At 38.7% G+C, this 27624-nt stretch overlaps 2 protein-coding genes across 2 annotated transcripts; one reads left to right on the forward strand and one right to left on the reverse strand.

Annotated features, from left to right (window-relative positions):
* The first annotated feature begins 5892 nt into the window (after positions 1 to 5892).
* On the forward strand, positions 5893 to 9812 carry rpl32 (ribosomal protein L32). The gene is made up of 4 exons (XM_036559349.1): positions 5893 to 5988; positions 6761 to 6861; positions 7067 to 7248; positions 9640 to 9812. The coding sequence occupies exons 2-4, from the start codon at positions 6766 to 6768 to the stop codon at positions 9767 to 9769; spliced, it is 408 nt and encodes a 135-aa protein (XP_036415242.1). The 5' UTR covers positions 5893 to 5988; positions 6761 to 6765; the 3' UTR covers positions 9770 to 9812.
* Positions 9813 to 9876: 64 nt separating this feature from the next.
* On the reverse strand, positions 9877 to 26432 carry cand2 (cullin-associated and neddylation-dissociated 2 (putative)). Its single transcript, XM_036559348.1, has 15 exons — positions 26365 to 26432; positions 25259 to 25402; positions 23701 to 23855; positions 23420 to 23543; positions 21050 to 21306; positions 19859 to 19964; positions 19605 to 19750; positions 17614 to 17900; positions 16383 to 16524; positions 13580 to 15082; positions 12726 to 12821; positions 11897 to 12066; positions 11493 to 11657; positions 10478 to 10585; positions 9877 to 10350 (listed from the first exon to the last, which is right to left on the reverse strand). Exons 1-15 carry the CDS (start codon positions 26430 to 26432, stop codon positions 10126 to 10128), a joined length of 3696 nt encoding a protein of 1231 aa, XP_036415241.1. The 3' UTR covers positions 9877 to 10125.
* Positions 26433 to 27624: the final 1192 nt, after the last annotated feature.

Genomic DNA, 27624 nt, shown 5'->3' on the forward strand with positions numbered 1-27624 from the left:
CAGAGTGTTGTTAAAAGAAGAGGTCATGAAACACAGTGGTAGACACGCCTCCGTCCCAACTTTTTTAGAACGTGTTGTTGGCATCAAATTCAAAATATATATAGTATCATTTCTCAGTTTCAACATTTGATATGTTGTCTTTGTACTATTTTCAATGAAACACAGGGTTTAAATGATTTGCACATCATTGCATTTTGTTTTTATTTACATTCTGCTCAGCCACACTAACGTGTATAAAACTCCAGCAACATCTGATACATCCACACAACAAACACTGCACTGAAAGAAAAAAATAGTGTAACACATGATGTGTAGCACATGATGTCATTTGTGATAATACTTATCCTTGAGTGTTCTGTTATTTTTTAAACAATAGTTTTGCAAAAAGAAGAAAAGAATTAAGCAAAGATGCCCAAAACATATTAAATGTCCTTTTGTATAGGCAAATCCTTCCACCAAAAAGTAGTACCCTTTTGCATGACAAATAGAGCCATAAATCTGTCACAATATCAGGTTCAGCTCAGCTTTTTCAGTATTTACCAGAATAACCTGAATGCGGTTTTGTTCCAGGCATTTCACAGCCCATTTTATTTGATGAATACTATTTGGTTCATTTCTGACTAATTCCGTTTTGTATAATTGTGTAGGAGCAACAGCAGGTTTGGAATTTGAGGCCTGCTTTCACATTCTTCTCCAGAATTAGACCAAACAAGCTGCAGGTGAAATACTAACATGACCATTTTATGTTTTTGTTGGTGCTGTAGGAGAAATGTAGTGCAGTGGTGTAGCTCTGCATACTAAAGCTGTAATAAGGTGTGTTTCAGCCCGGACTGCTTTCTGAACAAGGCACAATTTAGGGCAGTCAATCAGAACAGAGCTTATTTACATATGTCAGTCTGAAAGGCACAGTAAAGAAAAAATGGCTCTTCTATCGCAAGAGATAAAAAGGTTGGAAAATTGGTCATGTAAAAATGAATTATGACTGCTTTTCAGATGTAAAAGCTTCCACAAATGGAAAAACAACATACAACAAAAATGTAGGATGTGGGCCTTTTAAACAAGAGAAAAAAGAAAAAAATTGTAGATGACAAAATCACAACTATGTTTACTATTTTATGATATTATGCTTGACCTGCTGACATCTGTAGAATTTGTGTCAGTTTTGGCAGGATGTGGAGTAAATTGTGCCACATAGTGTGATCTGATAACATTTATACACTGCATTTTCCAACAGTGTGCCCAAAACATAGTGTGAAAAGACATTTATTTACATTTTACCTTCATCTTAAACATGCTTAATATCAGTGTAATGTTGATGGCCTTTTAAGGAACCTCAGTGATTCTTGGTTTGGATATACCTTTAATTAGAAACAAAGCTTTAAATTCTGTAGAGGTTTTTTACATCTCTTAAATTCCCAGGCTTAATATATTTTAAAACATATTACATGGAAAACAATGCAACAGAAAATGCAAGCGGAAAAAAACAAACTGTTACACAGTCCCACACAAAGGTTTGGGCACCCCTGGTGAAATTAAATGCTTTATTGAGGTTCTAAATGAAAATAAATTATTAAATCCTCTGCAAGGAATAAACATCTGCATATTTCAATGTCTGGTTCTTTGCTATTCCACATGTTGGGGAAATAAATTACAAAAAATGTGGCCTTTTGGAATATCTTATGTTCTACAAGCCTGTTTCCAAAAAAAGTTGACACGCTGTGCAAAATGTAAATTAAAAACAGAATGCAATGATGTGCAAATCCCAAAACTCTACATTTAACTGAAAGTAGTACAAAGACAACATATCACATGTTAAAACTGAGAAATGTTATTGTTTTTTGAAAATAAATGCCCATTTTAAATTTGATGCCAGCAACATGTTTCAAAAAAGTTGGGATGGGGGCAATTAAAGACTGGTAAAGTTGTTTTACAATGAATTACGTTAATTGGTAACAGGTCAGTAACATGACTGGGTATAAAAGAGTCTTTCAGAAGTAAAAATGGGGAGGAGCTCACCACTCTGTGAAAGACTGCACAAGCAAATAATGTTTCTTAACCAAAAATAGCAAAGAACCTGGGTTTTCATCTATGGTACATAATATCATTAAAAGATTCAGAGAATCTGGAGAAATCTCTGTATGTAAGGGATAAGACCAAAAACCAATACTGGCTGGCCATGATCTTCGGGGCCTCAAACTGCACTGCAATAAAAACAGACATGATTCTGTGGTGGAACTCACTGCAGAAACACTTCAGAAAACCACTGTCTATGCAAAAAGTTTGTCGCTGTCTGTGAACACAGTTCATCACTGCTTTCATAAGCACAAGTTAAAATTGAAACATGCAAAGAAGCAACCATATACAAACAAGATCCAGAAACACCGCTGCCTTCTCTGGGCCTGAGCTCACTTAAGATGGACTGAGGCGAAGTGGAATAGTGTCTTGTGGTCTGACGAATCAAAATTTGATTGGGCTAAAGAAGAGACCCCGAACTATTGAGCAGTTGAACATATCAAGCAAGAATGGGAAACGTCTCACTTTCAAAATGAAAGCAATCTGTCTTCTCAGTTCCCAAACACTTACAGAGTGTTGTTAAAAGAAGAGGTGATGCAACACAGTGGTAAACATGCTCCCGTCCCTGTTGGGAACATTCCAAATGTCACATTTGTCATCACTGGAGGGTGTTGTTTTATTGTATGCACGTAATGTCAGGCAGGTTGAGACATGACAGAAGGAAGTAGCTTCTTTAAAGGTGCAATGTTACGGGAAACAAAGGGTTATAGACCGATCAGGAACCAAATGATGAAATAATAAATGAACAGCGCTGTCGCCTCACAGAAAGAAGAACCTGGGTTTGATTCCCTGCCTGGGCGACCAGGGTCCTTTCTGTGTGGAGTTTGCATGTTCTCCCTGTGTCTGCGTGGGTTTGCTCCCACCGACATGAAGTAAATTGAACTGGAGATATTAAACTGGCTGTAAGTGTGCGTGTGTATGCACTGTGATGGACTGGCAACCTGTCCCAGGGTGTTTCCTGCCTTCTGCTCAATGACCGCTATGATAGGCTCCAGCATCCCCCATGACTCAGGAGGATAAGCGGGTTAGAAGATGTTTGAACAATTAATTAATTTAATTTAAGTTTAATTAATTGATGAACTTTTGTTTAAGCCTCCTTTTTTCTTGCCATTAGTTGTAGATTTGACTGCACATTTTCAAACAGTTGAAATGTATTAATAAACTAAAAATTTAATTGAACAGACAGAAAAAGTATTTTTTTCAAAATTTCTGCATAATTAAATCATTGAGATGTAAATCCAGTCATTCCAGGTGGTCTGATCTAAAAATGCACCATGTAGAAAAACCGACTCATTATTCACAGTGGTGGTGATAGGAAGCAGATGTCTGAAGATTTTAATGCTTTCCAAATCTCCTCAAAATTGTAAATATGTTGCCAGAGGCCTGAAACATCGTTTTACAAAAGGTTTAAGAAGGTCTTGGTCTTAAATGTATTTTTAAAATAAACTGGCAGAGAGGTATCATTCATTATAAAGCAAAATAGCCCCCAAAGAAAACTTTTCAGGCTTACTATATTATCACTAAATTATCATCAACATGTCAAGTTTTACTGGTGGTTTTGGAAAGTAAATAAAATGGTTAGACATGTGACTCCCTGGTTCCTATCACATCCACTGTAAAGAAACAAGAAATTAAAGTTTCTCTGCAACGGACTATTTCACATCAAACCACGCTGAAAGACTTTGTTTACGCCTCAGCAAATTAATTATGGACAAATTTTGAAAAATCAATGGAATCCCTCTTTAAGCAGGTCACACACACGCCTTAGCGCAACCTTCAGCAGATTAAAACATTGCAGATTTTCCTCCTGCCTGTAGGCTGCTGGATATTGCTGAGTAAGACGTTGTTGGTAAGTTAGAAAACAATCAGTGGTTTGAAACAGTTCTTCACAGACTTTACTTAAAACTGTGCCCTCACTGCTGAAGTAACTGAGTGTATGTGACAAGCAACACCTGTAACCAGACTAGAGCCCGTCTGGGGAGGCCTGTCTACTGGACTACAAGGGGCCAGAGAGAGAGTCCTCAATGAATGGGAGTTGAATGGAAACTAGCTAAATAGCTGAAATGATTCGTCGTAGAGCTCCATAGCTGTGTCATTCTGTAGGCGGTGTTATAACTATATTTTTTGTCTTTGATTATATTTAGTGTAGTTTGCCTCTGTTGCACGCTATGATATAAAAAGTGTTGCAAACCATGCAAACTGTAACACGACAAAACACGCAGACGCTCGCAGGTAAAAAGTGCATTAGAGGCTTTAGTGTTGAAATCGCAATCCACCATCGAAGTCAGAAAACAAGCACTAGTCAAATCCAAAAAGGACCAGAGATACAAAAACCCAAACATAACCAGGCAAACAGTCCAAAAAGGGGTCAAGCAAAAGGTAATCCGAAAAACAGTCAGAACCAGGCATACACGCCATGAAATGAACCGCCCAGCAGCGCTCGTGAAAAGAATCAGCATCGCGCAAAGACACGAGTCTAAAGGTCCGGGCTTTATACTACGAGACAGGAGTCACGTGATCCCCAGGGGGTTCTGGGAGATGGAGTCCAAGGAGGCTTCAGAGCCAAAGGGAGTCGTGATACAAACCCTTTTGAATGTGCAGTTTTGGTCTGTGGTATATTGAACCTTTGACCTTAGTGTCAGCGTCTAGAGAGTGGCTTAGAGTTAGATGCAAATCTGATTAGCTGTAAAGCTGCAAAAAACCAAATGACTGTATAAATGACTTAAAAAAAACAACAACTTTATTATTTAAAATAAAATCAGATTTTAAATCATCTTTTTTATTGATTATTTTATTTTATTATTTTATTTTATATATCATCAGGGATGATATATATTATTTATAAAGACTTTATATTAATAAGTATTTGTCTAACTCGATATCAAGGACTGATGGCCTAATGAGCTATAGTAATGCTAATGCTACAGGAATTTCTATAGGATTTGGACAGTTGCTAGCAGAAGACTATGCAGCATTAAGACTTAGATTACTACACTCTAAAAATAATGTGTTAAATAGCAACACACTAACTTGTGTTATCCATTTTATCCACTTTTTGTGTCCTATTGTCTTCTGATTTAACACATTCTGTGCTAAAAGTAACCCAAAATGTCTCGTCTCCAACTGAACACACTGATTTGTTTATTTAGATACGGAATGTGTGTGTGTGTGTTTTTTTTAACACATCTGTTTTAAAAGTGTATAAGACACTACTATAGGAATATTACACCTAGGTGAGCATAGTATAGATAATATTTTAACCCAATCAGTGTTTTGGATAAATAAATAATTTATTCATAATTTAGGAATAAATGCATAAATACAGCCTGACATACATTAATGGAAGCTCATTTCCACCATTGAAAATAAAAAATAGAACAGCACTTAATTATTATCTCATTATTATAATTCATTATTAAGGTACGCCACTATTTTGCTATATGTCATTATTTTGCGATACTAAGTAATTATTTTGAGAAACATTTTCATTCGTTTGTGGTTCTTTATGGCTATATTTTTGTATAAAAAATATGAATATATATTTACATATAAATAAAGAAAAAGATTTTCAATATAACGAGAAATTGTCTGAAAAATATGAGGAAGCATCTAAAAATAACAAAAATGTTTCTCAAAATAACGAGATATTATCTCAAAATAATGACGTGGTATCGCAAAATAATGGCAGAGTGTTTCGCTTAAGAATGAAAAAATAATATATATTTTTTTTTTTTTTAATTTTAGGTGGCGAGAATGAGCTTCGTAAACATATCGCCCAGATTTATTTCGAAGGCTTTTATTAATAAAACACGGTGAAAGAGAACTTCCTGTGTGAGGTGGTGGATTTCCCAGCGTCCCTCGCGCTCTTCCCCCTCTTCTCTAGCGCTGCGTCTCTGTGTGCAGACAGACCGAGCGGTGAGTCCCGATAAATCTAATGTCATCCATTCGGCCAAACCTCGTTACATCGCCATCCACGCATATTTATACTCATAAACATTTGACGGTTTGAAGCGCTGTGATATTGTGAGCTAAACGCTTCCAATATTGCCAATTTTGACCAAAAATAGCACTGACTAACTGACACGGCTACCGGTGTGGAGTAACGCTGTGGTCGGTTCGCCCTGCTGTGTATAAGAGACTTCGCTGGTCTGAGTACAGCTTAAATACTGATTAGTTAACGTGTTGGTAGAAGTTTAATTTCGTGCTCATTGTATTTTAAAAGTATAGTCCATCAAAAACTTTACGACGATAGCTTAGCAGCGTTAGCCTGCTAGCTAACAGCTACATAGCTTCACATCTGCCTTGGTGTAACGTTAACGGATAAACATGTTCATACAAAGGCTTATATATATATATATATATATATATATATTATGTGTGTGTGTATATATATATATATATATATGTATATATATATATATATATATATAAAATTCATGTAGGTTCTTTCCAGCATTGTGTGTACAGCGTGTGTGTTTTCTGTGGCTAGTCTGCGTTGTCCTGTAGAATTGCTGCAAGTACTGCCAACTGGCTGAGAAGGCCTTGTAATGTGAATTGCATGTGTTTATAAATCATTTGTGTCTTCATAATGGTAGATCAAGGCGTACCATGCATCCTGATTTGTCTATTTGAGCATGGATAAATGCTTTATTTTTAACTGAGTGCATGTGTTTTTTTTTACTTTCAGCCACCATGGCTATCCTTAGACCCCTCACCAAGCCCAACATTGTAAAGAAAAGGACCAAGAAGTTCATCAGACATCAATCTGACCGTTATGTTAAGATCAGGGTAAGTTTGCTTGTTGTCTCTTGTGCTTGAAAGATGTTTGGTCACCCGAGGATTATATTTACAGCTACTACTGTAGACAGATTTGCAAAAGAGTATTGCATGGTGCTGTTTTTTGTTTTTCATAGAGATGTTGCAAAAATTTGCATCTGCTAGATGTTTTGTGGTTGTGAGCACTCCTGATGTGAACTAACATTTATTTTTGCAGAAAAACTGGAGAAAGCCCAGAGGTATTGACAATAGGGTCCGTAGGCGCTTTAAGGGGCAGATGCTGATGCCAAACATTGGTTACGGTAGTAACAAGAAGACCAAGCACATGCTGCCCACTGGATTCAGGAAGTTCCTGGTCCACAACGTCAAGGAGCTTGAAGTCCTTATGATGAGCAACAAGTAAGAATTTTTAACATTGCAGTTCCTTTTGAAAACTGAGAACCTAATGATATCCGTAGCTGTATTGCCAACGTGTGCACTGTCTGTGTTCAACATGTAGATGGTCACGTTATGTGTTTTATCACTGAGTGAGGGGAACATGTTTATATTGGCTCTAACTGTTGGTGTTAACTTTTTAACATTGGCAAGTACATTTGAAGTGTCAGTGTTTCACTTGCAGATCACATTTTAGTAGAGCTCTTAGATCCTTGTTTACAGCTTGCACAACATGTTTTTGGTGATCATGTACCGTGTTCAGATTTCGCTTTGCGGCATGAAAAGCCAGGTGTAAACCTCTCCAGTGCGCATTGTGATCAGATTGTGATTAGGTCACTCAAACCACATTCGCAGGTGGTCAGAGATGGATCTTACCCCATTTAACAACAATGTCAATAGCATGTTTTTGATGTCTGTATACACTTTCAGGAGGAGAATTGTCTGAGTTGACCAGCAGGTGAGCAAATAAACAAGGAAGTAAAAGCTGGAAGATCCTCTCAGGGTGCAGTTCCCCATACCAAGAGCCTTTTTGCACTTTGGGTCGATGAAAGTGTCCAAGCCAAGCTTGTCAATCCACGTCGTAACAGAGAAAAAGTAAATAACAGTAAAATTGAAAGAATTAGGCCTGTGGTGTTGTGTTTTCCCCATGCAGAGAAAGTAAAATTGGATCTAATCTGGTCATAATGGAGACACATTTGCATCAAAATGTTTTGTCATGATGGCACCTGAATACATTTTGTCTGGGTTCCATTTACATCTTTCACTAAAATATGTCCCAAGTAACTAAATGAGATCTGATTTTACCATTTTAAAAAGCATGTTAGTATGTTTCTGTTTTACTTTTGTCTGTTACGAGTCGACCTGCTTAACTTGGACACTTTAATTAGCCCAGAATGCGAGAAGGCTCTTAGTTTGGGGCTAATTCAGCCTCATGTATCCTCCATTTTCCATTTCCGTTTATCTTCTCACCTGCTAGTCAGAACTCGGCATGCATTTCTGCTCATGTAACCATATATGGATCTCGAATGTGTTCCTTTTACACTTGTGTTAAGAACCGTCTCTGACCACCACCAAAGTGGTTTGAGTGATCTGATCTTTTTCTCCTCACGGTGAGTTCTGGGGATGTTTTTACATTTGGCTTTTTATGCAGTCAAGTAAAATCTGTATGTGACTGGACCATCGAAAACGCATGTTGAAGCAAGGTGTAAACAGGCCCTAAAGTGTAAATGGTGTCTGGCCAAAGTATTTGCAGTCGTGAAACATGATAATGCAAGGTGTAAACAGGTTTTAGTGAAATGGGTTCAGTTTCATTGGGATGCTGGTGGATTCCATGAAAATCCTAAAGTTCTGAACATGCGTAGTAGCCTGTTATCAATTTTAGTGAACAATGTTTAAATACGTTCTGCACTGAACAGCTTATTTATCGAGTGTGCAGAAAGTGTGAATTGTCCATATTTGTGTATTGTTGGTGGGTTAGTTTAATTGCTTTGCTATGTAAAAAAAGGATTCACAGCTGATAAGTACTTTTTCTCCTGAAGTCCAACAAAACAGTAGTGCCACATTTAGGATGAATCAAATGAGTACAGTCAGTGTACTGTGCACTACATTGTTAGACAGGGCTCACTTTTCTTACTTTAATGGAACATGAGTTGGTCAGTATAAGTACTGGCTATCTACAATATGCTTAAAGTGTATTGATATTGCTGTAACAATGACATGGTCATATTGTGCACCACCGAAAATGGTGCAAATACATGTTGCCATTTCTATTCATTGGGATGCAGAAAATGTCTTGTATGCTGTAGGATTATTTAAGGAAAACAGTTATTTTGCCTGGCATTATGTATTAGCTTATTCACATCTCGAACTGCACCAGGACCTCAACCTGGAGTTGCTCATCTCCAGCATTGTACCTGCCAGATTCGTGATTCTTGTCAGGTATTAAGGGGTGGAGAGAGAGTGCAGCAGAGGAGATACCCATTCCACCTCTAGCTTTTCCCGTAGCCAGCAGGTGGAAGTTAATCTGCCACAGGTAATTAGACGATTAATGTTTAGCTCGACAGTAGAATATTTAAATTTACGTAGGGCGAAACTGTACTGCAGTTTGCATTTCTCTTCTAGAGTCCAAACACTTGCCATTCAGACACTTGTCTTTGAAAGAAAGAAGGTAGTTTCTTTATTGCAAAGGGTCAGTTCTACATTTTCTAGGCTAGTTATGAAAGTCAGGGATTCTTCAGTTCTTCAGAACACTTTGCAGTTCAAGTGGAAAAACATCATTTCCCTGACCATGCAAAAGTGTCATGCTTTAAATTCTTGAATTGTGTTAAACCATAACTTGTTTTTCTCACTTCACAGGAGCTACTGTGCAGAAATTGCCCACAATGTGTCCTCAAAGAACAGGAAGCTGATTGTGGAGCGGGCAGCTCAGTTGGCCATTAAGGTCACAAATCCCAACGCAAGACTCCGCAGTGAGGAGAACGAATAATCTGGCCAGCTCTGTCTTTTCAATAAAGTTAATGTTAAATCACCCTTTGTCTGTTGGTGTTTTTTGTATAGCCTTTCTGTTTATGTGGCTGAGATTACATACAAGACTGTTTTTCAGAATATTTATTGGTCAGTGCTTCATTGACTACGCTTTAAAAATTCAGACGTTTAAAACCTACTAATTCCGGCTTGCGGCAGTCTAAAACTGGCTTATCATAACTTATCCAATGAATAATGTTGATAAAAATAATGCATTAAGCTTAAACTATTAATCATCCATGCCCCAGTAAATCTACATTTAATGATTTACAGAAGTCCAACAGTTACCACACAGTAAGCAGATCCGAACTGCGAGTCCTAGCTGGTGTCCATTGACTCCACAGCCCCTGATATGGGGTCTCCCTGAACACTTTCGAAGATGGTAGCCATCTCTGCGTTCGTTCTGATCTGGTTGACGAAATCTGCCATGACCGGACTCTTCTCTACTTCACTGATGGACAGAAGCGCAGCCACTGCACGCATAGCTGAGCGCCTCAGCTCCTCTTGCTTCTCGAACTCCTGCTTCACTGAGCCGGCCTTTACCTGAACATTCAGAGAAGGACAGTCGGTGCAGCAAACTCACGTTTGTGGTGAACTAAGGTTATGAAGCAGTTTGACCTCAAGCGTAGCTAAAGTAAAACATCTGGCCAGCTTCCAACAGAAGCCTTACCTTTGTAGTGCATGTGGCTCTAAGAGGCTCCACTAGCCTCTCCAGTCTCTGTACCACAGCAGCTGGAGACAAAGAGGCAAGCCTGGCCAGCATTATGAAGGTTAACATCTGAAAGACAGGACGGGTCAGTCATAAAACACTGAAAAATATCTGCTTATTTTAAGTTTAGTGAACAAAATTAAATAGTGGAAATATAATTTTAGATAAAATGTTTTTCCCCTGTTGCTTAAAAATGACCCCAGAATCAGAACCTTTCATTTCAAAGTATCAGATTTACAAGGAGTTTATTTTTGTATAAGTGTCAACATAAAATTAAATCCAATAAAATAAATATGAAGGAAACTGTATAAACATAACAGACAATACAAAAACAATCTGCAAGCAGTATAAAGGATGTGCAATGGGAGATAAGTACAGATATAATCAAGTACTGAAGTACATCTATTCAATATGTATAGCTGAAAGAACTGAACAGCAAATATAATTGTAAATGTAAGCACATTTATAAAATATGAATATTGCAACACGTTACAGTTGTACCAGTCACATATCCCACACCAAAAACTGTTGAGAGCTTAACTATAGTTCATCACAGAATGGCTGCTGAATTTTAAGAGTACTACACCTTTACATGACTGCAAATTCAGCTTAACAGAACCGAATGTTCTTTGCAGCATTGCCAAAAAAGTTTCTGATAACACTGGTAGGGTTCTCTGTACTATGTCATGATAGTTTGCAGTCATTTTATAAGGGTTACTAACCAACAACTAACATCACTCCTTTGTTTTCTAAAGTCTTCATGCCTTTTTGAACATCATTAATATAAATGAACTGGTAAACTATTCAAAGACATGAATGGCGAGATCATAATTACAGTAACGCCTTTAACAGTCTGTATTTCAAAGCTGACGGGGAAGTGAATCACAGCATAAACAGATTTTTAAGACCTTTTTTTGTTTCCTAAATGGTTTGATCAAATGAATCACATTCACAAGTGGTCAGTCTGCACACTTACTCTAATGTCATAGTGATCTTTTAGACCTTCCTCCACATGGTTGAGGAATTCAAAAATGTCCAGGCAATCCAGACAGCTGTCCAGCAGAGTGTACATGCACTCAAAGGCAGCTTTACGCACATCTAACCCATCATCCACTGTGTGCTTAAAGGGACCCATCTCTACCTGAAACGTCAAACAGTATCATAATACATCAGCTCTGGAAAACACTGCATTCAATTCATTAGACTGAGATTTGGAAATAAGCAGACCAGCTTCTACAGTCGTCTCCATGCTTCTATAAGTGATGTTTACCCAGATCTAGATCCACTTGGCCACAAACCATATCTAAATGACCAAATTGGTCATGTTACCATTTTCATTAGTAAATGGGTTATCAGGAAACAGCATGCAGTGTAGGCTACCTCGCGGATGAGGTCTTTTCTGATCTGGGTTTCACTGTAGAGCTTGGGCAGAACTGCAGTCAGGAGACCACGAATCAGACCAGGTTTATTGTGAGCGGCTGAGTTGAACATCACCAGGGCAACACGTCGCACATTGAGGTCAGGATCTTGGATGGTTTTCAGGAAGTCACCTTTTAGAGCAGATATGGCAAATTCGGTCACATGCAGCTACGGTTATGACATAGAAATGAAATCAATTCCTGTAAATGAACTTGATTCTTTATAATAATTTGAGGCTGACTTATGTTTAGAGTTTTAAAGTTTGGAATCACTTGCCATATTTATAATTTCTGTTACTTTGTACACAATAACTTATAAAATGTGGATTTGAATATCACAAACTATTCATCAAAAAGTTTTTGTTTTATTGAATAATTATGTCAAGAAGTGGATACAATGCTAAATGAACTACTATTTGCTTTTTTTTGCATTTTATCTGTCTTGAGTTTTGATCTCCACTTTATAAATAATTTTGTATGTTAACTTTATTCTAACTTAATTGTAGATGTTACACACCTTTCTCAGTCAATTTAGAATGACTTCATCAATTCTACACCTACTTTTTATTTATAGCTATCTAGTGTCCTACTATTTATATTTACTAGTTCAACAAGACTAGCATATTAGGATCATTTAATACATTTGTCTGCAACCAAATTAGTTTTATATTATTAAAGTCATCTAAACTTTTGAATGCTAGGTTACATAATACAGATAAACAATAATTCTTAAAATGTTACTGATTTTAAAACAATTACCACAAATGTAACTTAAAACTGAAAGGTTTTACCTATGCATTCCTTAAGAAGTGAGTCTATGGGCACAGGATGGTCTACGATGGTGAATTTCACAGCTGTCACAACAGTACTGCGGGCAAGAGAGGAACCTAAAACAACAGATTTACAAAACACTGAATGTTCTTCAGTTTTTGCACTTGAATGCATTGATCTCAATCGCTACCAACTCTGTCAACACCCCCTTGGGACCTGCTGACAGAGTTTCTCAACCCAGTCCATGGGGCCCACCACAGCTGAACCAGTTCATTAAGAACACTGCATACCTAGTAAGAGGTGAGTGCAAAACGACTTAAGCACTGCCACCATTTGCACATGAGGGCCACAAGGCCATAATGTTCCCGATCTCAGTCATCACACCTGATTGAACATGAGCATGAGGTCATCGGGACTGGGATTGGAAACCCCTGCCACAGGATGTCCCTTTTCTCATCTCTTACCCAAAATTACTTGAAATACAAGTGGGGATCAATCAGAGGTGGTTTTATTTACAGCTGTCTGATCAATATGGTGGAGATGATATATAGATGTGACTTAAAATTCCTTTGTTTATTAATTTTGTAAGCTATTGACCTGTTTGAAAAAATAGGTTCCACCAATGACATTATCTCTCACAGGCAGAGCCGAATAGCTTGCATGACTCTGTCCCAAATGCACACTTTTAAAGCTAGAACAAGTCGATGATGTCACCTATGTGTGGCTTTGGAGGAGGACTGGAAGGCTTGGGGTGCTATTTGGGACAGGACTTTAGAGGTTGACCATCGGATTGCCCCCCCAAGGACCAGAGGAACACTAGCCCAGGACAAAAATGAAAATATGATTGAGATATGGTTTGGTTGCAGCTCCTTACCTGAAGATAACTGCTTCTTTAGCCTAGGTAGAAGCTGAGATGGGTTTACCAACGTGAGTTTGCCGAGACATTCTGCCACAACATTACGAGTGCCTTCTTCAGCGCACTCACAGTTCTTGAAAAGCAGTGTCCAGATGTTCTCCACATGAGGCTTGAGACTCTCAGCTGACAAAGCACTAATCACTTCCTTGAGGGAATGGAGAAGCAGGTATTGTCTCTTAGGTTGACCACCGATCTCCTTCAGTAGGAATGGCAGGTACTCTTCTAGATTTCCCACACAGATGTTGCCAAGGGCGCACGATGCTGCAGACTTCACTTCTTCATTAGGGGAGCTAAAGGCCTCCATGATGACCGTCTTCAGCTCCTTGTGCCCTCCCAGATTTGTAGTACGCCCCACTTCTCCAAGGCAAAGGAAGGACAGGATTCTCACCGATTCTGACGTCCTCTGGTTCTTCACCTCTTGGATGAGGTTGGTGACTGTTCCAGAAGCTTCCTTGGGACATGCAGAGGACAACGCTGCCACACACTTTGCCACTGAGTAGTAGGACTGCCTATGCACCGACATGGAGTCAGACGATTTAGCCTTATAGAAAGGACCGGTCAAAGCTTTCATGAGATCACTGTAGCCTGTATTGCTGGCCTTGGTCAACACGAGGGCCTGGAAGAACTCCACTATGGAACAAAGAGCACCTCCTTGCAGTAATGGAGAATGCACCAGGTGGAGCACTTCAGGCAAGATAGTTCCTCCTATCTTGGCTAAAGAAGATGGGCAAACTTTGGCCATGCAGGTCAGAAGCATGATAGCCACTTGGGATATGTGCATATCACTCTCCTGAATCAAAGCAGGTAACTCATTCAACACAGACTCGAGCATAGCAGGCTTGAAACAGTCGCTGTAGTTCGTAACAATGATGTTTAGGGCCGTCAGTGTGTTCAGCTTAAGGGCACGCTGGTTCTTTCGTAAGAAAGATCCTAGAATTGGGATCCCTTCTGTCAAGATAGGCCTTAGGTCAATCTTAAGTGGAGATGCGGCAACAAGGCACAAGGTCTTCACAGCAGTGAGCCTGGTGATTTCGTTCTTTAGTCTTTCCAAAAAGATCTGCAGGGTGGGCTGCAGGTCTCCACCCAGCTGGTCACCTAAGTGACCAACAATGTGGCCCATACAGGAGATGGCCCTCTCCTTCACTTCCTGGTCAATATCTGCTGCTTTTAACCGCTTCAAGGTGCTACTGAACACATCTTTCACATAGGGCTTTACATCAAAAGAGGACTGTTTCTCCAGGGGTCGCATCAACTTCACCATCTGCTGGGTCACTTGGAGGGCTTCCGATGTGATTTTATAGAAAGGGTCTTCGACACAGTGAATTACAGGGGGTAGAATGACTTTGATGTGTGGGTGAAAGACCTCTGGGGTGTGGCTAGACAGGAGGACGTGAAGGAAGGCAAGAGCGTCGATCTTCATGTTTGAGGAGGTGGACTTGTCAGTGAGGGAGTACACAATGCCTATAGAAAGAATGTGTCTTTATGAGGGATGCAAGAATTATTATATTTACCATTAAATTAGGGATGCACTGATATGGATTGTAGGCAGATGCTGATATTTTTCATGTATGTATCTGCCGATATTGATACAGAAATATTTATAAAGTGTATAACATTGGACTAAATGCATCTGGATTAGCATTAAAAACAAGTGTAATATTTATTAGTAGAGGGATATGAATGCAAAAATTGCATAAATTCAATGTAATTGAATAAAATGCAGACATTTTAGCACAGTAGCTCAACTGCTCTTTCAGTTTACAATAAATGCTTCGATTGCCGAGCACTGTGGATTGTCTATACCCGTTGTTGGCTTACTCCTTTTGCCTTTTTCCTTTTCTTTTTAGTTTTCTTCCCTGTCGTGTTTTTATTTCTCTATGTTTAATTCTGTTTTATGGATAATGATGTGTGTGATTCCACAATTTGTTTTGCATTTTTCAACACTGAATCTGAGAAAGATGCACTTATGCATCTAAAATGTGTTTACAAATCTCTGACAGATGCTGACAATGGCTTTTTAGCTCAGAATTAGCAAATATAGTAAACGTGGTTTACTAGCATCCACGCTAATGGTAGACCACATCAAGGAGAGTCCAATGCAATGCAAAAAATGATCTGATCTTTAAAATGTACTTGAAGAAAGTGTCATTATTATGAGTTAGAACACACAAGTGCTGTAGATGTAGGTCTTTATTAACCCCTCTATTGCACAATGTTGCCTCAGGGCAACAAACTAATTTTCCTCACTTTACAATAACGTTATACTTATTCAAAGACAATGATAGCCTTAACAGTAAAGGGAAGAGATGAGTACGTCAATACAGGGCATATGCTTGGTCATAATATCTCTTATTGTGCACATTTTAACCTCTTTTTTAACATTCAGTATCAATTCTTTTTGCTATGAGAATTTGCAGAAATATGTTTGTTGCCTAGAAGCAAAACTGCATGACAGTGGAATGGATTAGCCAGTCACAAGCCAGTCAACCGCTTGCACATACCCTAAAGCTTTATATCTAAACCAAACTGATTTGCACTTTGTGTAAGTGAAACTGCAGTACCATAATACAATTATTTTGTCCAGGTTTTTTCAAGTTAACATACATTACATGCCACCTAATGCATGTAATAAGGCTGCAAATATTATTTGTAGATATAAATATACATTTGTTTGTATATACATGTATTCTGAGAAGAATACCAAGTATTGGTTCACACCCGTACATGAACTGTGATCATTTATAATGAACAGGATTCTTACCTGGAATGAGGTTAGGAATGTGTTCCCCTAGTGCTCCAGGAAGCACATTGGCCATCTCTGTTAGTATATTGAAACAGCCCTGCCTGGACTTCATGCTTTTCTCCTTCAGTTGTTTGTGTAGGGCCTTTATCACTGTGGGAACCTAGAAATGCAAGAAACATCTGATTTTAGAAATGTAATCTACATCTCAACATATACAGGAAGTTGCTGTGATCCACTTCATTATAAAGATTAACCGAAAGCCCTTATTATCCACACAGGACAGCCCATAAGTAATTGGACAGTGACACAATGTAAGTGAATTTGGCTCTACAGAAGCACATTAGTTACGAAACTAATTAACGAATTAGTGACAGAATGTCAGCATCAGTTCTAGAGTATTTACATCTACATTAGGCAAAAGGTTTTATTTTTACTTAACATTTTGCCATGACCCCAACTGGACACTGTTTATTCAAAATGTCACAAAATTACAGCAAAAACAGGCACTGAATACTGATTTATTCAGGTTTTTTTAATTGATGAGTTATTTATTATTAGTTATTATTTATTAATCATATATATATATATATATATATATATATATATATATATATTCATAAAACTGTTAAACCTCTTAATATGTTCCCAGTGGACAGTACATTTTTTAAAACTGCCCATTCGTTTGAACTAGACACCTGGCATCATTTTGTGGTGCTGTCCCATAGATCATTGTTGGGGAGGGGGTGGGAGCATACGTCACGTTGCAGTGCATGCCGGGAACTCTAGTGCAGCTCATGGTAAAATGAGCCAATATTAATAGAAAATGAAAATACTTTTGCAGGCCGAATAGGATTGCGCCACGGGTCTGAGTTGGCCTGCAGGCCTTGTGTTTGACACATGGGCTGTAGAGGGTGTGTTAACTTTTTTTACTTAAAAAAATCAACAAAACAGATCATTTGACTAGGGGTGCCAAAACTTTTGCATGCAACTATACAACAAAGACACATTCTAAGTGACTAAGACACAAACAAAGGAACATCTGCTAACATTATCAGTGGCTGTTGAGCCTGACTTGGCAAGTTTCTCTAAAATGAAGCACTTCACATCAAACCACTCTGAATGACTTTGCTTACAATTTATTAGTCAGAAATTATTCAGAAATCAGAGGAATTCCCACTTTCACGGATCATTTAGTGACTGAAATGGCCTTAATTACAGTGTGATGATTTATGTCTGACTGTGCCTATACCTGTTTCTTCAGGAGGGTGACTGCTGGGTCCTCTTTAGCTCCAGGATCCAAGGCGGAGCCATGGGGGGGTTTAGTCTGCCTCACTAAAGCCACAAAGGCCAGAAAAATGTCTGACTTTACATTCTCCTCTCGTTCCTTGAAGCGTGACACCAGGGTTGGGCACACAGAGCCATAAAGCTCCACCAGTAGGTCCCTCCGGCTACTGATCACCGCTTCCAGACACTTCACAGACGAGCGCCTCACCTTCCAGCTCATGTCGTCATCGTCACTGTATTCGTCATCAGATTCTGCAGAATAAAAGAAGTTCGGCAGGGAGATTACGATCCATTGGAATAATCTCACATCCCTTTCACTGGAATCCTGCACACATGCAAAAAAAAAATGATGTGAAAACGCTATGATGACATGAAATCATCACAAAGGTGATATTTAAATGCACAATTGTTTGTTTATCTGAAACATATTGTGGGAATAATGTAAAATAAATAAAATGATGGTTAATAAATGAATAAAAATGATGGTACTTCAAGGGTTCTTTAGTAAAGAAAATGTTCCTGTATAGAATCACGAACATTCAAAGGACCCTTTCCATGATTAAAGGGTTCTCTGCATGGTGACAGTGTTCTTCAGATTGATGGAGAACGTGCTGTAGATGGTTCTATACAGAACTTTTTTGAACAGCACCAAAAAGGGTTCTTCTACTGTTACGATGTCAGGCTTGTGACAATGAAAGAACCTATTGGACTGCTATATAAAACCTTTTCAAAAAGGTTCTATATAGAACCATCTGCAGCACATTCTCCATCAGACTGAAGAATCATTCCTTGTTGCAAAGAACACTTTAATCATGCAGGGTTCTTTGAGTGTTCACGGTTCTATACAGAACCATTTTCTTTACTAAAGAACCCTTGAAGAACCATAATGAGTCTAAATTTGTAATTAAAATTACTTGTGAAAAGTCAAAAATTCAACCAACTTCTGAGACTGAACTTTGGAGGTGTGGAAAAATATCCCTGTAGATTTCCTTGAAAAAGAAAGTCTCCTGAAAAGAATGGAGGCTGCAACGAAGGCAAAGTGTGGACACATAAAATACTGAAACATATTATATTTAGTTGTTGCGGCTTCTGTAGAATTTTCCATGAAATATATGTTTTCAGCTTTTTTCCTGAGTCTCAAAAAGGAATAACTTGAAGTACCCGATGTCCATTTTGACAGGAAATTAATAAATGAACAGTGCTCTCTGACTTGATTCACTTTGTAGGTGTACCAAGGTCCACACCTACAAGCTCATGCACGCCATGCATACTTTGTCTTGGTCATCCTTTTGGCCAGTGGACCACTCTCAACCTAGCAGTGACACTGACATTTGTAGAGGCAAAAAATGTAGTGGTCCCTTTCCATTGATGTATGTGGCAGAGGGAGGCTGACACAGTCTGCAGCCTGTAATTACAGTCTATAATTGTAAATCTACAAAGTGCACCTACATGGTAGGTGTTTCTGATAGAAGGGAATTTATTACAAGGTAATTACAAGATAATTACAAAACAGGTATGACAAATAAACTGGCAATTCAGTCTATATGAGCCTTGATTCTTGATGAGCAGTCTCCTAATGTGAAAAAGTATGTGATCAAGGTCTTGATTCGAGGGGGTGCCGAAAAGGATGTTAAAGTAAAACGACAAAAATGAACCCCTTCGCAAAACTGCTACCCCGCTAACACCACTCCGTCCCCTTTGGATTGAATCCATTACATTAGTTACACTTAGAATTAAGGGTATTGTCTATTACTTATATTTTAATTCTATCCATATTTGAGATTTACACACCAAGGTGCCTAAGATGTATTTGGAGTGCCCCCCACTTCCACCCCCCAGTTATCGGAACCCACCCTTCAACTTGACATTCGACCAGTGATTATCACAGTACTTATAATCACAGTGTTTTGCCATAGAAGTGATTAGGATACACTTAGAATGAGTTAAAAGTGGTACCCTGGTCCTCATCCTCTCCATTCTCAAGGTCCATGGAGTCCTCCTGGTCTTCTTCAGCATCATAGTTGTAGTTGGGGTCATGGGTTACATACTTCAGGCACAGCTTAATTACCGTGGGGATGTGAGGAGACATTTCCTTCGGGCATCTTCCAAAAAAACGACACAAATTTTTCGTTTTTATGGTGCAATATAAACTATATGTAAATATAATTCAGAAGAAATGTCTTCACGTGGGCTTAGATCAAAAGATTTACCTGCGAACGAAGGCTTCAAAGGCCTGAAAGCAGTTCTCCCTCAATTCATCATCCTCCACATTACAGAACTTCACCATCATCGGGATAATCCTCTCCAGGTGCTCACCTAAGATATGCATACATGTTGATTTGATAATAAAATGATCAAGAATGCCTGGTGATCAAATCTTAGGCACATACATTTCAATAATTTGACAATTATAGTGTATTAATAATTGTTTTCCCTCTTAAGATCTGCAGAACTGCCATCACTTCCAGGCTTACATTTCTCACTCCTGTAACTAAAGAATATTACAATGTTTTCCATGCAATTAGTCAATAATAAGCTTGAGGATGTAATAAAAGTCTTAGCATTTAAGAGGCTAACCAGTCTTGTGGCTCTGAAAAAAATGTAAATGTTGTATAAAGCCTCTAAAACACTCTTTAGTGTCTGGTCTACAATGTTGTGCATGTTATTGGTATTAATTAAGTAAAAGTTCTTCTGAATAAAATAAAATTATTTATTATTACAATTGATTCCAAAACTTAAAAAGTAGTTGACAAGACTTCATGCAAAAACCACCAATGATTTTTTTTTTATTTAACAAAAAGGCTGTGATTACCTTCTGCACTATTCAAAAGTTTGGGCGCCCTAGTCAAATTACATGATGTTTTTTAACTGAGAACAAGTTAATATCCTCTACAGAGAACTCGCTTCTGCACATTTTAATGCACAGTTGCAGTTTATTTGAATATGACATATTGGAAAAAAAATGTAAAATGTGGCCTGTGCAAATGTTATGGCACATTTTATATTTTATGTTAAACTCCAGTTTGTTAAATTCAGCAAATAAATCTAAAGTGTGCACTAAAATTTGTGTGTTCTCTGTATAGGATGTATTTTTAAATAACTCAACCCATTCTTCACACTCTGGTTATCACAGTCCTTATTTTTATATTGCTGCCATCTTCTGGCCACCTTGTTTAAAACTGCCTGTTAAATTCTGAGAGATAAAGGGAACTTGAAAAATGGACACATAAAAATGTTGTATGTGGGCTCAGCGGGGAAAATAAAATACCAGAAACTATACTGACTATAAAAACTATATCGACCTATAGGTTATCAAAATGTTTAGCCCTTTTAAAACTGATATAGGTGACAAAATTTTATACGGACTTGTACATACGACAGAAAACGAAGCTCAGCCTCACCAACTCTGTGCCCTCCTTGGCGGGTGATGGTGGTCAGGCACTGGATGTAGGTGCGTGTATTAGCCCCAGGTGCCCCCCGGGACAGTTCCTTCATGAGGTGTTCAGCAAGCTGGGTGAAGAGTGCAGGGCTGCAGCTGGGCACCAGATGACCCAGCGCCATGATGGCACGTTTCCTGACTGCCATGCGTGGGCTGGTCAGCTGGGGGAGCAGACTGGTCAGGATGGACTGGTGAAAGCTGACCAGTGTACTGCTGAGCCTACAAGGGTGAAATGTTACTGTAATGAAAAATCCCATTTACAGTTTTCTTCTCAACCCAAATCTAGCTGAGCTAATGTACCAAGCTAAAGTAGCTATATGGAAGATAGCCCACCAAGTAGCACTGTGCAAACTACAAGCCTAAATCATCACACACTTAACTATGTCCCAGAAGTATGTTGCATGGCAAAAAAACAATAGTAGTAGCTATTCCGAAGACTTGGACCTACTAAGCTAATGTAGCTAACGAGTAACGGAAACTATAGACATACCTAGATGCCACGTTGGGTCCAGCCAGGCATGTCAACGATCAACGTCGCTGCTGGACTGCATTCAGGACCATTACAGAGCGGCGGTTTAAGAAAGGTACTGTCCATAATTATACTATTTCAAGAATATTGCACTGAGAAAGTGGAAAAGGATCATATAACGGAGGGAACACAGCAATCCACACTCATGTCTGTGTGATGTTTATGTGTAGAAATGGTCGTGTGGTTGGTGATGCACAGAAAACCTGTTGATGTGATTGTTTTCCCTCTGGTTTTATATTAAGCTTATTTCATTTAATAGTCTATGTTATTTATTTACAATGATGGTTAATGCTTTATAGCTAGGTAAGTTATAGTATTTTCAATCCGTGTAGATATTCATAATAGATTAATGTTAGCACTTTCTTACATAAATCTGAAGTCAGCTTCTTATTTGCCAGGATCTTCTCGAATTTACCCTCTCCACCTTAAATGGTACATCAGCCAACATCTTGTTAGAATTTGCCCGTTCCACCTTAAATGGTGCAGCTTCAAGCACCAGAAAGTGAAAACTCGAACAAGAAGCTGGCAAATAGGAAGCTAACTTTAGCTTCATCCTTCTTACTGTGTTTTGGGGGGTTAATTTAATTTTTATGTATATTAAGATTAAAAGTGATTCACATTTTGATGGATTTGCTGATTGTGTTTCTACCAGAGCTTGTGCTAAACTCGGTGTTTAATGTCAGCTTCAGACTGAACACTTTCCTGCTGGTACAGACGGCTAATTAGCACGATCAATTATTAAAGAAATAAAAGCTACCGAGAGCAGTCCGTACAGCCTTGATTAATCTGTGTCTGAGGATTATAACAAAACAAATTTGGTGAAAATTGGTTGAGTAATAAGGAAGTTGTGGCTGATTTAATCCTGAGACTCATCGCCACTCAATACAAGTGAATTTGTTCACAAGCGGATCTTGACCGCTCCAACACGGCGCACAATCTCACACACTTCTAATCTTAATACACATAAAAACGAAATACCCCCCAACAAAACACAGTAAGAACGACGAAGCTAAAGTTGGCTTCCTATTCGCCAGCTTCTTGTTCGAGTTTTCCCGTTCCACCTTAAATGGTGCAGCAGTCACTTTCTGGTGCCTAAAGCTGCACCATTTCAGGTGGAATGGGAAAATTTGAAGAAGAAGCTGGTGAATAAGAAGCTAATCTCAGGTTCGTGTAAGAAGGTGCTAACGTTAATCTATTATGAATATCTACACAGATTAAGGAATGATATAACTTACCCAGCTACAGAGCTTTAACCATGATTGTAAATTAATAACTACTACATCATGATCCCCTAAATAGACTATTAAATGAAATAAGCTTAATATAAAACCAGAGGAAAAACCATCATATCAACAGGTTTTTGTGCCTCACCAACCACACGGCCATATCTACACGTAAACATCACACAAACAATACGCATCACACAAACATGAGCGTGGATCGCTGCATTCCCTCCGTTATATGATCATATCCCATTTTCTGAATGCAGTATTCTTGAAATAGTATAATTGCGGACAGTATCTCTCTTAAACTGCCGCTCTGTAATGGTACTGAATGCAGTCCAGCAGTGATTTTGACCGCCCCAAACTGGCGGCACCATTGACGTGCCTGGCTGGACCCAACGTGGCATCTAGATATATATATATCTATGACTGCAGCCCCCAACTCATCTGAACAATGTAAATAGGAGCTGCTGATGGTCACTATACCTGAGTCAGGTGCCTTATGAGCCCGAATACGGCACAAACGTGAACCGGCTCTGAGACTGAGATGAAAATGCTTTAATGAATATAAGACACACACCTTCCCAGCATATCAGAGAGAATGTCCAGGGCTTCCAGTTGCACAGACACATCGTCCTGCTTCCCCATGGCACCGATCAACTGGGACGTGATCTTTTTACAAACGTTAGCCGTCAGACACAAACCTTAAAAACAGAGGTCAGTAAAAATGCTATAACAGAACATATACAGTCTGTTGGAAATCTGTTTAGTCAAATGATCTTTAAATTAAACTGTAAACGTATCATAGAACATATGATAAAATACTGCTACATTTTACTATCACACCTGCTGACATTTTACCTGCGGATGCTGGGGGCAGCTCTGCGATAACTGTCTTCAGGCCCATGCTGGAAATGTCTCGGAGCTGCTCTTTGTCGGACACCATGTTGGAGCACAGAGTGTCCACCATGGTCTCCACCTGATATTCCTTCACTTTGCTCACAAGAGGACCTAGACTGCACAGGTCATGAATAAGTCACAGTTTTTATCTGTGGAATCAATTGTAATTTATTTTGCATCCAAACACGCTATACAGTTGTGTGCAAAAATTTAGGCACCCCTGGTCAAATGGCCTGTTGTTTTGTATGTTTTTAGTTTTTTTTGGGTCACATTTCCTCTATAGAGAACACAATTCTGCACATTTTAATGCATAACTACTGTTTATTTGCTGAATTTTACATATTTGAAGAATAAAACAAAATGTGGCCTATGCAAAAATTATTACGGCACTTTTTATATTTCACGGTTTTTTCTTTTACAATATTTTAAATTCATCAAACGCACAGAAACTGCACTAAAATAATGCAGAAAATGCCATATTTGAGTTCCCTGTAGGGGATGTGTTAACTTATTTTGACATAAACGAAAACAAAACATGTAACTTGGCTGCGGTGTTCAAACCTTTACATGAAGTGTATTAATAGAGAGTTTATCCTCCTTTGCTGCAGTAACAGCCTCTACTCTTCTGGGAAGGCTTTACACTAGATGCTGGAACATTGGTCTGAGGGTTTGAGTGCATTCAGCCGCAAGAATGTAGTCAGGTTCTGATGATGGATGATTAGCTCTGGATCATAAGCCACTCAGCTTATCCCAAAGGTATTGGACAGAGCTCCATCACTCCATGATGGGGGTTTAAAACATGCCTAGATAATGTTTGGCACTGGGTATGGTGACCTTATACGCATGTTGGCATGGTGTAGTGCAAACTGCCACTGAGAAAACCACATTAAAAATCTCAGCAAATCTGTGGGCCAGTAAACACTATGTTTTTATTTCATTTTTAATTAACATTTTACTATAACCCAAACTGGACATTTTTTATTCAAAATATGCCGCTATTTCAACAGCAAAATACAGGCACTTGTAACAGACCTTGACAACATTTAAATGCTTCCAGGAGCTCAGCCTTTTAAACATACCTGTTTGCTTGAACTACACACCTGGCATCTTTTCTATACTGCAGGTTCATTAGTTCTTGGGCTCAGTTTCTGAGCTGCTGAGCTGATGTTAAGCGCTTAAATTGGTTGAACTGCAGCTGAAATGCAGCGAGTGTGTTTGGTGATTTAACTGGTGTGGAATTTTGTAGAACTGAGGCATAACCACTGTCCCATAGACTGTTGTTGGGTTAGGAGAGTCAGAGCACATATTACGTTGCAGGGCATGCTGGGGACTGTAGTGCACGTTGTGAAAATTAAAATACTTTTGCGAGCCGGAGAAGATTGTGTTGTGGGCCTGATCTGGCTTTGTGTCTGGATGCTTTTGGAAATATAATGCATGATGCACTTGAATATGTACAACTTCTGAATTATACCATTGTTATTAAGCCTAATTTGGCAAAGTCGACTAAGAACTTGCCTACCATTTGACCGCAAGGTTCTGAACTTCGCCGTTTTTGTCCTCCAGAAGTTTCAGCAGCATGGTCACCACCTTCCTCTCACTGTCCTCATCAAGCTTTATGGAATCTTTCTGCAGCTCCATCATCAGATCATTGGTGGCCATAAACCTAATGAGAGTGAAACAGGTCTAGCAACAGTCTGCAATGAGTTAACCAGGTATAAAGACTAATCTAGTTACTAAATTATAGCTGTTCTGGGCAAAATTACTTTATTATGTAGTTATAGGCATATTATAATCATACTCGTGCCATACAGGTAGAACAGACTATCAGACAATCACAACATGGGACGGTCAAAGATGGTGCCCCATTAATGGACAATACACATGCTTCAAATATCCACACAATAGCCACCTCCATAGTGCAAATTTCACCATTTCACCAAGTTTGTAGACACCTGCTCACCCAGCATGTCTTCTGAAATGAAAGGTATTAATAGTGAGTTTGTTCCTTGCTGCAGTAACAGCCTCTACTCTTCTGGGAAGGCTTTACACCAGAAGTCGGAACATTGCTGTGAGGTTTTGATTGCACTCAGCCCCAAGAGCATTAGTGCGGTCAGGGTGATGGTGACCAATTATTCCTTTTTCTCCTCTTCTTTGGTCACTAAAATTAGAATTTTTCTTAACAAAATGATTTTTTGTAGTTATAGAACTACATAGTAAGTATGTAGTTATATATCGGTCATGCCTGTGGAACAGGCTATCAGACCATAAACAAATGCATAATAATTTACAATAGAGATAAAATCACAACATGGGACAGTAAAGGACGGCGCCCCCTCAACTGAAAGGACATATGTGTTTAGAGTATCCACAGAATAGCCATATCCATAATCCAGATTTCACCATTTCACCTGTTGGGACACTGAGTGGCTTTTTCCACAGACAATGACGAAGCAACAACAGTAAACTTGGAGGCCTGTAACACAGTAAACTAGGCTGCTTTTCAGAGAAAATCAGCACTAACAGTGAAAAAAGTACATAAGTTGTTAAAAAACAGTCGTGTGACTTTCCATTAACGTCCTATTTTTACAAATATTAGTCATGAGTCCAGCATGCAGGCTGTCTTACCGAAAATCTTTGTCAGTGGATGTCATTTTTTCCAACAGGTTGGAAATGTGATAGGTGACATTCGACATTTTCACTTTTTTCCCACACACTAACAACGAGAAACAAAGCTGTTCTTCGGACTTCGATAAAAAGAGAAGGAAAACTTTACTGCACTGACATAACGGGCGCTGACAGGGACGCTCAGCGGCGTAGAGCAAGCTGGGAAACTCGACACCTCCAGGCAGATATAAATAGAGTGATACCAGGCAGTGCGGTCCAAACGGGCTAACTGCAGCCTACTTAGGGCACTAGAGGGGCAGAAGGCTCACAGCTGCTGCTTTGTTGTGTTCCAATCCGCTGTGGGCTGCGCTCCAATCTGCGTAGCTGTAGCCCAGATGGAATGTGGACGTGTTCTGGCAGCTTCTGCTTATGTGCTCCAGTACAATTAGATTTTTGTAAGAGAACAAAATTTGTGTTTTACAACTTGTTTATATTAGCACGCTATACGAGTTAGCCTTCCAGTGAGCTGACCGGTGCAAAAGTAGGCTGTACATTAAAGAAGTAGGCCAATTGGAGCACAGCCATTTCCTCAAAGCGCCCTTCTCTAGAAAGAACCAACTAATAAACGCTTAGTTTCCAGACTATTTCACAGCGGTGTTAATAAAACCAGCAGCAGCGAACATAGCTTCATAGAAGTATGAGGTAATATTAGCTAGCAGTTTTAACTCTCACTGTTTTTTAACTTCATAATAAAGTGACATTTTACAACTTGATGTCTGATGCTGCATATCATACATTTGTACATTACTTACTAAATTATAAAGCTAAAATTAATTTTTGCAATACTTCAAGACATTTTTACAATAAATGATATATTTATTTTTTTCAGATATTTGATCAGTTGAAACTGAGAAAAAGGAATGAGTAGTGCTACATTTAAAAATACTATAAAAAACTCTAAATTCAATGTTTTTATTCAATATGTGGTACATGTGTTGCACTAATTTCAGTTAAACAGTTAAACAGCTAATTTTGCTCTCTTTATAATGAAACAGGCAGTCGGTCAGTTTCTACAAGTACTTGCAGTATAAACAATTTGTTCAAAAAGGCATTTTGTATTGTGACATAATTTATCACGGTAACGATATATATTGTCATATTGGCCAGCTCTAGCTCAGCCTTAGGAAGAGCAGCAGTCTGTTTCTGAATCACTTTCGACCCCTATATGTTTTTTTTCGTCAGTCCCTTCATAGGGAGTAGGGGAAAGGCAGGATCGCATCT

This window comes from Colossoma macropomum, unplaced genomic scaffold (assembly GCF_904425465.1).
Source record: "Colossoma macropomum unplaced genomic scaffold, Colossoma_macropomum, whole genome shotgun sequence".
Lineage (NCBI taxonomy): Eukaryota > Metazoa > Chordata > Actinopteri > Characiformes > Serrasalmidae > Colossoma > Colossoma macropomum.